Source organism: Pseudorasbora parva, chromosome 3 (genome assembly GCF_024679245.1).
Source record: "Pseudorasbora parva isolate DD20220531a chromosome 3, ASM2467924v1, whole genome shotgun sequence".
NCBI lineage: Eukaryota > Metazoa > Chordata > Actinopteri > Cypriniformes > Gobionidae > Pseudorasbora > Pseudorasbora parva.
In genome coordinates, this window is record NC_090174.1 from 5955573 (window position 1) to 5969420 (window position 13848).

At 41.0% G+C, this 13848-nt stretch overlaps 1 protein-coding gene across 1 annotated transcript in view; it reads left to right on the forward strand.

The window, feature by feature from the left end:
• kif1ca (kinesin family member 1C, a) overlaps positions 1-4185 on the forward strand; it is a 53743-nt gene extending 49558 nt beyond the window's left edge. Inside the window, exons 24-25 of the mRNA XM_067437661.1 lie at positions 506-880; positions 3093-4185. Coding sequence (XP_067293762.1) covers positions 506-880; positions 3093-3995 — 1278 coding nt within the window. The 3' untranslated portion in view covers positions 3996-4185. The remainder of the gene's footprint in view (positions 1-505; positions 881-3092) is intronic.
• The last annotated feature ends 9663 nt before the right edge of the window (positions 4186-13848 follow it).

The following is a 13848-nucleotide window of genomic DNA, read 5'->3' on the forward strand; positions in this document are numbered from 1 at the left end:
TCCTTCAGAAAAGACGTAACGAGTTCTGATTGGGCCAGCGCTTCCCGTGTTGTGATTGGACAGCAGCTTAGCTCACTTTGCCTGGAAAGGTCCCGCCTCTTACCATAACGGGGGGATGTAAGCGCTGAATGCGCGCTCTTCTTCACGTGGGAGAGCAACAAAACCACGCCCCCTATTTTGCGTGTTCTTGTGGGCGGAGGGTTAGTCAACAAACGGTTCTAGTGACGTCATTACATCCCTGCACTTCCTGCTGTAGTCCAAACCGGCCGCTCGCTGTAGGCTTTGAAAGGGAACTTCTCGTAAATAAAATATCTCGCTTGGCATTGAACTTTGAGCTTTATAATTTTACAGGTATTATTTATGCTCTAACAGCAACATTACACACTAACTAAAGTTTGAAAGATGGAATCGCGAAGAACGGGACCTTTAATGTCTAACTTGCAGACACTTGCATAAGAAGGAGTTTACATTAATAGGAGCATCTCTTTTCATGTTTCCTCTTAAGGTGGCGCTTGGAGACTTTAGGCACACACGGCAAGAGATCGAGGCCTTGGCCATTGTCAGGATGAAGGAGCTTTGTCGGACATATAGCCAAAAAGACCCTCAGGAGAGAGAGACCTGGAAGAGTGTAGCGAAGGATGTGTGTGAGACTGTGGGCATCGGAGAAGAGGAGGGAGACAGGGAGGAAAGAACAACAACCGCAGGAGGAGGAGGGAATGAAGGAGGAAAGACTGATATGGGAGATCTCAAGGCTCACATTGACAAGTTGACTGATATACTGCAAGAAGTGAAGCTGCAGAATAATATGAAGGATGAGGAGATACGATCGCTACGGGATCGCATGGTGAAGATGGAGAAAATATTCCCTGTTGAAGTTCAGGTAACGCTTGTTTATCTAGAAACAGCTACAACATGTACCTGCACTTCTCCCCAGTCCATTTACTAACTGAATGATGCAAACAAAGCTGGCAAGTGCTATCTGAAAATCTGATTGACTCGCCTTACACAACTTCATGGAGTCAATGCACCAGCCTAGAAGATGTTCGCTAGTTGTGCTTCAAATGTATTCAATTTTCACTTCTGAAGAAAAAATAGTCACTGTATTATTGATCTATTAATATGACATTAATTATTTCAAACATTAACAAACAACATTTAAAAACAAACCATCCTATTATTAGACAGTTTTGCTTGTGTCTAATAATTTCACATTTCTACTTCATTGACTCAGTTTAAATACAGATTCATCTTTCCCAGCACTGAAGTACTCCTTTCAGAAATCATTGTCATATGCTGATTTGATACTGTGGAACCTGTGATACTTTTTCAGGATTCATTAAAGTATAAATGTAAAAAAAAAATGTTTTAAAGCAGCACTAGGTAACTTTTCAACATTCATAATATATTTTCAAGACTCTTATGATGATACATCGATTTACAATAGGCTGAATGACACGTCTGCCATAGCCTGATGGGATCTGTATCGTTTTTAATCGTACTTTTAACAGTCGGGTTTCAGGTAGTAACCCGAGAACAAAAATAACTACAAAATTCGACTGCTTTACGGCATATACGTCACTTCCACCAACACCCACACTTCCTTACATTCGGAGGTGCGAGCCCAACTTTGTTCGTTGGATAATATAGTCATGTCCGAAGCAGCAGAGACTAATAAGAAAGAAAAGGTTTTGTTGGAGCGGATTAAAGGCAGGACGAGGATCAACATTAGACCAGCGTTTGCTCGTTGGCGTGAGGTGAAGGAGGCGTGTCCGACTGATGCTGTCATGCTTGCTATGGTGATTACCTACCACTCAAACATTGAATTGAAGTATCATAGATTCTGTAAAACGGAAACCAATAGACTAGGCTACTATAATAAAGCTGGCTTGTAAACATGAGCATTTGGCGTTTGAAAAAAAAAAACATGAAATTATATTCATATGACACTTTTCACATGCAGTTGTTCCGCTTGCGTCGCGTGTGAAATGTCTTCATCCCAAGTACAGTGGCATATGTTTCAGCATGTCATATGAATATAATTTCATGTTTTTTTTTTTTCAAACGCCATATGATTACGATGCTCACATTTACAAGCTAGCGTCGGCTTCTGCTTTTTTTCCAACACGGCTTATTTTCCAACCCGCGGGTCCCGCTTTTATGAAATTATTTGGCCCGCCTCGCACCCGCGACCATTAAATAGACATATGGGGTCCGCGGGTTATGAGACGACCCGCGCATCACTAGTTCAGGGCTATCATGGTTGTCATGTCAACAAATGCACGCGCGCATCCCCTGGTGTAGGATGACAGAGTTTACGACAGTAGTAGAGGACAATATTTTTTCCCAACTGTAGGGGGACCCCCGAGGGCAAAAGTTACCTAGTGCTGGTTTAAAAAGCTAAAAAGAACAGAAAAAAATAGAAATATTTTCTAACAATATACAGTTAGTCTTTACTATCACTTTTTAATCAGTTTAACACATCGTTGCTAAATAAAAGTATTGGTTTCTTTGGGGGAAAAGAACGAGAAAAAAATGACTGAGCCCAAACTTTTGAATGTTAGTGTATATTGTTACAAAAGATTTCTATTTTAAATGAATGCTGTTCTTTTTTAACTATTTTATTTGTCTAAGAATTCTGAAAAAAGTATCACAGTTTTAAGAAAAAATGTTTCCAACATTGATAATAAAGCATATTAGAATGATTTCTGAAGGATCATGGGACACTGACGACTGAAGAAAATACAGGTTTGCATCACAGAAATAAATTCACTTTTCACTTTTCACACAATTGCTAAAATGTTATTTTGCACACATTTATTATCGCAGTCCTGCAAAGATGACCAAAAATGGACTCGCATTTGCGGTCCTGTGGCAAAACATGAGAGCAGTTGTGTTTTAGACCTGTAATGGGGACTGAGAGTGACCTGGAGGCATCAGTGATAGAGAGATTTTGCTTTAAAAAAAAAAAAAAAGGATCCTGCCTGAAGAATTGCATGATCTTTGTTCCATCTGTATCATCTCAGTGAGCTCCTAATACTACACAAATCACTTTGTGAACCTTTAAAGCCAGTGTCATTTTATTTTAATTACAGGGAGACGATGAGGACATTGAATTGGATGGGGCCAGAGGTGATGAACCGGCTGCACAAGTCCACAGACGCGATGAGGATTCTGGGTACCGGCGGGGTCGTCATCGCTGGCAGTACCCGGAAAAGTACCACGACCCTAAACGCCGCAAAGGAACCAACAATCAGCCAAACAATGCCCTCTACACCGCTCCCTCAGGAAACACTCAGAACAACCCATTTAGTACGGCATCATCTCGATTCTCAAATCCATCTTTTGTTTCCCAAACCCCTCGCAACCCCAATGGGCCTTTCTTGCCGGGCACTGGCCGTTTTTTGCCGCCTCAAGAGAGGAAGCTACAGTTCCCCTTTAAGAATAATCCCCAGCACAGAGGCTTCATCTGGGGCCCGTCTGCAAACCAAGAATGCGAAAAGGACCCATCCGCTCAGTCGTCCTCCGATGCTGATTTGGTTCATACCTTCCAGTCTTCTCCCTCGCCAAACAAGGGCCAATGGCCACACAACCATCACCAACAACGGCGCAATCACGGTAACAGAGGCTACGGTAACTGGGGTAATAGGCAACGACCACGAAACAGGGGAAGAAATCCGTTCGATGGATATTTAACCAACGAGCAAGCTGGGAACGCTGACGGTGGGACAGTCCAAGGGCAGCACAAGCAAGGCAGAGCACGCTACACCTGGTACAATCCCAATTTTGCTTCAGACCAGGCTGTTGGAGAAGGATTCCAGTACTATAACTACAACCAAAGCAGACAAGGTCTTTACAAACACCCCAACTCACAGTTCAACCACTACCAGCACCCCCACAAGCAGGACAACCCTCCAGAGATGAGCCGATTTAGGTCTGAAGGCAATCCCAATCCACCTTCTATCCCAGATTACAATAGCACCCCCATGGAGACCTGATTTCATCTGTGGAGACCATGATCCTGTGCACGGTTCTTGGAAAGGACTCTTAGAAACCTCTGACCCTCAGATACGGTGTAGTGGTTTGTTGTGGAAGGGTTTTAGAAGATGCTGGGAGCGTCCAGAAAGGGAGAAACTCCCTAGTGCAATAACAATGCTGTACGAAATAAAGCACATGAGTTTGTATGTACATATTGCAGTTTCATACCAATATCTGATTTTATGTGCGCACATATCTATGTTATTCAGATGTGTATATATATCTATAAGTAGGTTATAAATTGAAAGCATATGTATTTGCAAGAGAATTGAGCTTCTTTATGCACTGCAACATTGATGGCCTGAGAAGTACTGTATATGGCCTATGAAGCTCTTTGGAGAGTATTTGATGATTTTACATTGTGCCTTCTGAAAAGCCAAAGACTTTGGTGATTTAGTAACCCTCAGATTCATAACCGCTTTGAATGCTGCCTTTTATAGTTGTTTTTTCTTCTTTTTTTTTTAAATCTTTGCCATTTAATGTTTTATTCTTGCATCCTGAGGGGCATGTGTTTTAGAAATTGTCTTCTGTTGTTAGGGGATAAAAAGACATGGGATACATAATCCTAAAACCGTTAAGTGCAAACAATTGGTGTGGCAAATTCTTTTGTCTTCATCTCTTTTTTTTTTTTTTTTGTCTTATTCAGGCACATGATAAAGAGACTAACTCTTGCTCATCTCTGTTCAGGTGCAATCACACCGACAACAAAGCAAATCGATAGCTATGTTTCCATCCAAAGTTATGAATTTAAATTGGAATATCGCATAAAATGTTTGCAAATAAAGCAAAATTTCCATTCAGTAAGTCGAGGAGAATAAACCTGTCACTTCCTGATTAACCCTTGTTATGACCTTAGACATTTGTCTTTTTTTAGTTTTTTATTTATTTAGTGTTTTTTTTAGTGTTTTTTTTTTTTTTTTTTTTTTTTTTTGTGCCAAATGGTGTGTATTTTTATTGAAATTTTACTATTTCATACCCATTTCCTTTAATAAATCTATTTTGCACTAGGTACGCTCAGCGCTCAGGACCTTAAAGGCACAATATGTAAGATTGTTTTAGATTAAAATATCCAACAACCACTATATATTTTGTTGACTTCTGTACTAACATTATCCCTAATGTTTCCAATAATGTTTAAATCCAGAAAAATAAGCAATTTTAACCAGGACACTATCATTGACCTCATAACCCTTGATTATTTTGTGGAAACCATGGAAACACCAAAGACGCTTTAATATATGATGTGTTTTATTAGACAGATGAGCAACTGTTTGGAGAATCATTGTTTTATAGCTCAACACCGTTAGTCTTGTTGTTTAAATCTGCTTTTCTTGATTTACTGCGACTCCGCTAGGACCATGTTTTACCGAGCCTAGTATCGATCTAGCTCACTGGAGTGTGAGCAAGTCTCTCATAGTATCTGCGCTGCGGAGCGAAAGCACAGAGTAGCATTAAAACACCACTTTCAACAAATTTATGTGAAATCTTAAAAAGCGCTGCATTTCCTTACATGCGCATGAGCGGAAGAATAAAAGCTCAGTTAAATCAAGGCATCAAGATACGCCTTTGTTTTGAATAAGCAACCTCTAGTGGCGAAAAATGACATACTGTGGCTTTAAAGTCCCAGTGAACCGGAAGTATCAAGTGAGTTTTCTTCAGTGCTTTGACGTATTTCAAAGTGAAACTTAATATTGAATAGAGGGCAGAGTTTTATCTTGCGTTCATAGCAGACTAACGGTTGGAGGGCAGTGGGTAAGCATTTTCAAACCCAAGCCATCAAACTTAAAAATAAAATCATCTGAGAAGGAACGCCGTTTCCAGACCGGAAGTTACTTTTCAGATTTTGATTAAAGATTACCAACAATTACAAACTATTTTTTTATGTGTATTCATTAGCATGAATGAATTGTTCACCCTAAGATCTTTAATGTGTGCTAATGAAGTAAATAGAGTCAATTTAGATTTATGACTTCAAGGTCAAAACTTTCCCCATTGAAACCCATTAAAACAGCAACTTTTAATTTATCCATTTATCTATAAAATGATGCAATCTTTGTTGATAGTTTTTCATTCTGTCGGCAAGGCTTAAACATGTACATTTTTACTTTTTTTTTTTTTTTTTTACCAGATGGTGCCATTTTCTCAGATTTGGCCTATAAAGCAAATACTCGCTTAGTCGCTTTATTCCTGTTTTCTGCTTCAGCATATATAATAGAGCCAATTAGATCAATTATGCAGCTATAATTGTGTGGGTGTGTTGGTATGAATGTCAGAGTGTGGTTTGTATGCGTGTGCTTGTAATAATATTTAAGAGATTAAAAAAAAGCTCACAAATCCGGCCACCAGTGTGTGTATACCAGTGGAGCTTTGCTGGCGTTGCGTTGACAAGTAGGAGAAGCCACTGTCTATAAACATTTTCATAATAAATGCGTTGCGTATCAGTGTCCAGACGAAATGCAATAAATGTGTTGTCTTTCTTTCAGCAGATGCTGGTAATAATGGACTGTATTATTTCGAACCATGCACGTTGACGGCAGACTTTTTGTATTTCAGATGCTGTGCAAAAAGATCGTTCCACTGGTTAGGCCAGTTATGCCGTCCCATTGCGCACAAGTCACATTATTTTGTTGACACATCAAAGAATTTATTCGGTAATTGTTTCTCCGGTGGTTTTCTTATTGGATAAAAAATTATCTGATTCAAATGAGTGCATATGTTTTTATGCGCATTTTGTAGGATTTATGCTCATCTTAGCATTTTCATCCAGCAGTTGTTGATGCAATATCCCAAAATGTGTATAAAAATAAGTGGATGGAAACATAGCTAATGAGAGTTAGCAACAAGCGAAAGTGTTCGCAATGCACACAACTTAAGCGGAGTTGAAATCCTGCTCTACATTCAGCAGCTGTACACTAAAGACTGGATCCGCAGGGGAAAATCTTTGGTTTTTGATTCTTATTTTTGGCCAGAATAAGCTACAGAGCGGACCAGACTTTATGCAAACAGTCAAAAGTCTGACTCTGACACAAGCCAAATACTTCACCCTTTTGTCTTGGTAACCCATATAGACCTTGTTTAACAGGAATGGAAGGAAGGCTGTGAGGGATACAGAGTATTTAATGATTGTACTGTTGTTCAATGACATGCCGATTGTTCAGCTGATGAAACATCTTTCCAAAAGACTTTCAGTAGATGACAACTTTCAGTTTTTTGAAAGTGGTGTGATCTAGAACCTTTATTCAGCACATGTAAAGCCCAACTCTACCCCTCAGCCTTGTTTTCATCGTGTTAAATTGAATATGGTGTCTACCCTGACTAAGGTCTGTTATCAGATAGTTTTGGCTGAGGAATAAATCATGGCTAATTCTGTTGAATTCTTGCTGTATTGTCACACCTGGTCAAGACATGCTGTTATTCCCACTTTGACCATTTGTATGTTCTTAACTGACAATGATCTACAATTGAAAAAATAAATCATTTTACCATAATTGTTCCACTTGATGTATTTGTTTTAAAGCACAATTAATTGTTCGTGTATAATTTCCAAAATACAATACAAATATGTAAGAAGTAGTAGTAATATTTGCTGCATGCTTTCCTCTAAATAAAATAAACAACAAAAATAAGTGATGAGAACAGAAGTAAAGAAAGCATTGATCATAGTGATGTGGATGTTTACCAGGGATTTGTACTCGAGACATATTTTAATGGTCTCGGTCTCGTCATGGACTCGCATTTGGATTCGGTCTTGACTTGTACTCGAGCATGTTAGGACTCTGACTTATTTCCAAGTCCATTCGAGTCCCATTCAAAATATTCATGATTATTACTCTATGTTAATATTTCTTTAAATTGATGTTTGACACGTCCAATGATGTGTGATAGCGCAACTGTGCATGACTTCCGTTGCAGTGCAAAAGTAGCAGGACTCAGATCAGGAAGGATGTCATGGAGCGAGCCTCTATAGCTCTTAAAGGAAGTGAATGTAAGATTGTGGCCAAAACTGGTACTGCAATCACTTTCCCCCCTCCCCCCGACTCGAGGTTGCCAGATTGGCTGCAGGATCAGCAGGAACGTTTGTAGCTGCAGCTGTGGTAACTAGAGCAGATCTGGCAAGCCAGATGCTGAAACACTACTGACTTCGTGATTGGTGGATAGGTGGAGGGTGGAGCTTCAGGCCAAAACACAACATGTTAACATCAACAAGATTAAGAACTAATAATTTATAGTAGTTTGTTTGTTGTAGATGTCTGAAAGTGACTGTGGCTCGTGCCGACACATTTCATTGATGTCTTAAGACACCAAACGATCTGAGCGGTCGTGACTCTGGACAGACTCGATCACATGATCTGCTCTGTGCTGTCGTGACTGGACCGACTCGATCACATGATCCGCTCTGTGCTGTCGTGACTCTGGACCGACTCGATCACATGATCCGCTCTGAGCTGTTGTGACTCTGGTCAGACTCGATCACATGATCCGCTCTGTGCTGTCGTGACTCTGGACCGACTTGTTCACATGATCCGCTCTGTGCTGTCGTGTCTCTGGACCGACTCAATCACATGATCTGCTCTGAGCTGTCGTGACTCTGGACCGACTCGATCACATGATCCGCTCTGTGCTGTCGTGACTCTGGTCAGACTCGATCACATGATCCGCTCTGTGCTGTCGTGACTCTGGACCGTCTCGATCACATGATCCGCTCTGTGCTGTCGTGTCTCTGGACCGACTCAATCACATGATCTGCTCTGAGCTGTCGTGACTCTGGACCGACTCGATCACATGATCCGCTCTGTGCTGTCGTGACTCTGGACCGACTCGATCACATGATCCGCTCTGTGCTGTCGTGACTCTGGACCGACTTGTTCACATGATCCGCTCTGTGCTGTCGTATCTCTAGATCGACTCGATCACATGATCCGCTCTGAGCTGTCGTGACTCTGGACCGACTCGATCACATGATCCGCTCTGTGCTGTCGTATCTCTAGATCGACTCGATCACATGATCCGCTCTGAGCTGTCGTGACTCTGGACCGACTCGATCACATGATCCGCTCTGTGCTGTCGTGACTCTGGACCGACTCGATCACATGATCCGCTCTGAGCTGTCGTGACTCTGGACCGACTCGATCACATGATCCGCTGTCGTATCTCTGGACCGACTCGATCACATGATCCGCTCTGTGCTGTCGTATCTCTAGATCGACTCGATCACATGATCCGCTCTGTGCTGTCGTATCTCTAGATCGACTCGATCACATGATCCACTCTGTGCTGTCGTATCTCTAGATCGACTCGATCACATGATCCGCTCTGCTCTGTGCTGTCGTGACTCTGGACCGACTCGATCACATGATCCGCTCTGTGCTGACGTGACTCTGGACCGACTCGATCACATGATCCGCTCTGTGCTGTCAGGACTCTGGACCGACTCGATCACATGATCCGCTCTGTCCCAATGGAAAGCTTGTTTACACTGTCTGAATAATTTATAATGTAGGGGGCGGGGCTTCAGATTCTTGAGAGCATTTGATTGGACAGAAATATGATGAGAAGCTGAAGTGCAGAGTGATGTCATCAAAATAATTGATCCATATTGGCGGAAGTGAGAGACTGTAAGTTTGGACGTATATATCTTCTAAATGCGAATTGTGTCATTGTTTTAGTGCACTAGTCTCATGTGTGGTGTATGTGTGGGTGTGTCTCATTACGTTGTTTGTTCAGGTGGGCGTGGTCACCTATTATCCCGATCAGCGGCAGCATTATGTCATCATCACAGCCTATTTAATGCCTTCTCTCCCTTTCCGTGTTGTCAGATCATTGTTTGAGTTTCCCATCCTCGTGCCTGTTCCTGTTCCCTCGTGTTTTCTGTGTACTGGACTTAGGATTACTTCTTCACCGATCTCTTCACGGATTCACCTTCACCTCTATCTCAGTCATCAGTCCTGTCTGCTGTTTCCCGCTCCACTGCCTCTGTGCTGGAGTGCTATTGCATCGATCTGTCTTTACCCTTGAGTATTGGTTCTAATAAACACTTGTTTGCATTGCATTTGCTTCCGTCCTGTTTATCATTACAACCAGCTTATAGATAACATATTTATACTAGAAGCCAAAAAAAAAAAGTCAATGTTGATTTCATGAGAACTTTAAAGCAAGCATTCTAGGAAAAAATAGAATTTTGATAGGCCTATATCATGCACAGTTGTGGGATCACAGCGAAGTTGCTTATCATAGCTGCACCTTGTGGCTGATTCCCATAAAATTGGATACACATTCATTTCAAACAATTTAACATTAGACACTGGAATTTGAAATGGAACCAAAATGCCATCGCATAGCCTACAGTTAAAGGTTTAGTTCACCCAAAAATGAAAATTATTTCATTAATTACTCACCCTCAAGTCGTTGGACACCCATAAGACCTTCGCTCATCTTCGGAACACAAATGAAGATATTTTTGTTGAAAGCTGATGGCTGAGAAAGGCTTCAGAAAGGCCTCCATTGGCTTTCAGTATATTTCCACTGACCCACTCACAAGACCCATAAAGGCACTAAAGACGTCGATACAAAGTCCATCTCACTACAGTGGCTGTACAATAATTTTACAATGCGACGAAAATAGTTACTGTGCGCACAAAAATCAAAATAACAACTTTATCCACCAAGTTATTGACGTGAACTCGACGCATGCGCGAGAATATGACGCAGATCCGCCGTTCAGATTCATGACCCGGAAGAGGAGGAGCGCCGCTATCGGGTGAGTTCACGTCAGAGACCTACACGGAAGACAATAACTTGCTGGTCATTATTTAGATTTTTTTTGCGCACAAAAACTATTCTCGTTGCTTCATAAAATTATTGTACAGCCACTGTAGTGAGATGGACTTTGTATCAATGTTTTTAATGCCTTTATGGGTCTTGTGAGTGGGTCAGTGGAAATATACTGAATGCCAATGGAGGCCTTTCTGAAGCCTTTCTCAGCCATCAGCTTTAACACAAAAATATCTTCATTTGTGTTCCGAAGATGAACAAAGGTGTTATGGGTGTCCAACTCTGACCCTTCTGATTAGTAATTAATGAAATCATTTTCATTTTTGAGTAAACTGACCCTTTAAGCTAGGGGTGTACTCACACTATGCACGGTTGCCATGAACCGGGCCCGAGTACGATTGTTCCCCCTCCCCACTCCCCCTCTGGCCTGCACTCACATAGGGTTTCAGCATTCGTGCCGGAGCATGCTTACATCATTATGGTGCGACAGTTTCGGGATAAACAGGAAGAGCGGCGTGCTCTGAACACAATGGAGTCCATCGCTCTGTTTTCTTTGTGGATAATTTTGTGTCGTTTGGTCCACGGTGGTCCACAGCCCTCTCACAGCCTGTTGTTAAACAGATGTGTCGCGAAATTTTTCACAAAAACGTGCTGCTCGTATGAGGAGGTTTGCAAGGTACCAGCTGAAGTGCAGCAAGGACTTTGCAGATTTTATTACGGACTCCAGCATGGTTAGCACTCACTCTGCATGCAAACCGCGCCCGAGTCCAACTGAACCGTGCTCTGGCCATCCTCTTCCAAGCGGGCCAGGGCCGGCTAATCGAGCCGAGCCCGGGCACGGTTCGGAGCACTCACACTAGTCAAACGAACCGCGCTTTGGTGGTCAAACGCACTCGGGCACGGTTCAAACTGGCTAGTGTGAGTACACCCTAGGAAGCTGTTGCCATAATGTTACATTTGCAAAAGTACAAAACATTCTTCAACTGTTTTGTTAATAACCCTCTGTCGATTTGACTGTCCGTGGGCAGGGATACAAGAATGCAGAAGTACAGTCTAGCTTTCACAAAAGCTGGAGCGGTCTAAATTTTTGCTGACAAATAAACAGTAATTTCTCAGTTGAGGTAACAGAAAAAGAGTAAACATTAATTTACATATATCTACAACTGGCATTAAAACATGTGATGGCTGCCAACCAGGCCACACATCCAGAGGACTCATCAAACTCTACAGAGCCAAAGCTCAAGAAACTTCTTTGTTAAAACAATGGGCTTGTGATGTTTGTGATGTTTTGATAGACTTCTTCAGTCTTTATTGGATTCAGTGTGCGGTCGGAGTTAAAATGAAATCGGAATTGAGAGGAACAGAAACTAATATTCACTGGATGGTCATATACCTTTACACCGCTAGATGGGGGAAAATATCACAGAGTGTAGCTTTAAATGCAATGTAAGTTGCTTTGGATAAAAGCGTCTGCCAAATGCATAAATGTAAATGTAGAATGAGTTATGCATTAGGCCAATGCTTTATTCACACTAATGAACCCGTATATAGCAGTTCCTAGTAGTCCTCTGGGAGGTGTGAAAAAAATAGTAGACCTATTAATAGTGAACTACCGTATTCAAACGACTGCTATTAATAATAAGTTCCTTGTTAGTTAATAGTCATAACTAGAGTGTTAGTGTGTTACTCATTTGTTCCTGTGTAGTTATTCATGAATGATGGAACAGGATTTTAAAATGTTACCCATGTGTGAATGCATGTAATGCTCATACATAATTATTCCTGCTGACTGTCTTTATACACATAATTATGCACAATAATCTGTAGCCCTAATTTATTTATTCAGCAGGTTTTGGTGTCTGCTGCGTGTGTGTGTGTGTGTGTGTGTGTGTGTGTGTGTGTGTGTGTGTGTGTGTGTGTGTGTGTGTGTGTGTGTGTGTGTGTGTGTGTGTGTGTGTGTGTGTGTGTGTGTGTGTGTGTGTGTGCTGTATTTGTACTGTACTGTATTATGCACATTCAGCACATTATGTCACTGTGTGCACAATGATCATAACAACAGGCTCTCAGTGGGACATGAGGCGCATATTTTACAGTAAATGCAGAGCAAACATTTCTCTACTGCTTTCTGTCACGTAGCTTTTATAAGCCTTTTGCGAAAGAACTGGGTCAACTGTGTCATCTGGGTCTGATCTTACACACTCACCTACAAGCAAAATATATGTTTCTGTGGTAACGCTTTAGATTACGGCCCGGAAAGTACTGCATAATTAAAGTGAATTTACAGCATAACTTTCGGTAATTATAGTGTAACTAAGTAAGTATGTGTAGGTAAATGGGAACAATATGTAATATTCGGGGAATAAAGGGGTACTATCAGGAAAACTATCAGGAAAATTAACAAAATATTTGTAAGTATTTTTTAATTAAGGGGTAATTATCCGTGTACGGGGTACGTTAGATTGTGCGGGCTGTAAATTAAAGTGCCTCTTGTTCCCTTTCTTTTTCTTTTTTAATTGGGGATTGGCACTAACCTGTTTTCTATAACAAAATATGTAGTTATACGCCAATATAAATATTTTTATATTTGTCCCTTTTTTCCTGTTGATTATGCGATATAATTGAAACCTACTATGTTTTTGGCAATTTTTGCAAGATTCACTCCTCATTGTCAAATCACTTTTAAATTGTGAATTTGTTCAAATGACCTTTTACATGTGAATCTAAAATGACTGTGCTTTTTATGTGAGTTTTGTGTACTGTGATTTTGTCCTGTTGGATGACATTCAGAGCATTCAACACAGACGTGTGTGTGTGCGCGCGCGCACGTGTGTGTGTGTCATGCAAGTATTGCTGTGATTTTCATGGCATAAATGACACCTGTGACAATAGTTTTCTCCACACATTTTAAAGGCAAGCAAGATACATTCAGTACAGGGCATGTTTCTTGTTTGTTTGTTGTTGTTGTTTTTTTTTTTTTTTTTTTTTTTCATTTTTTCTTGTTGCATGACAAATTTAACATATTCAGGCAAAATTACCATATGA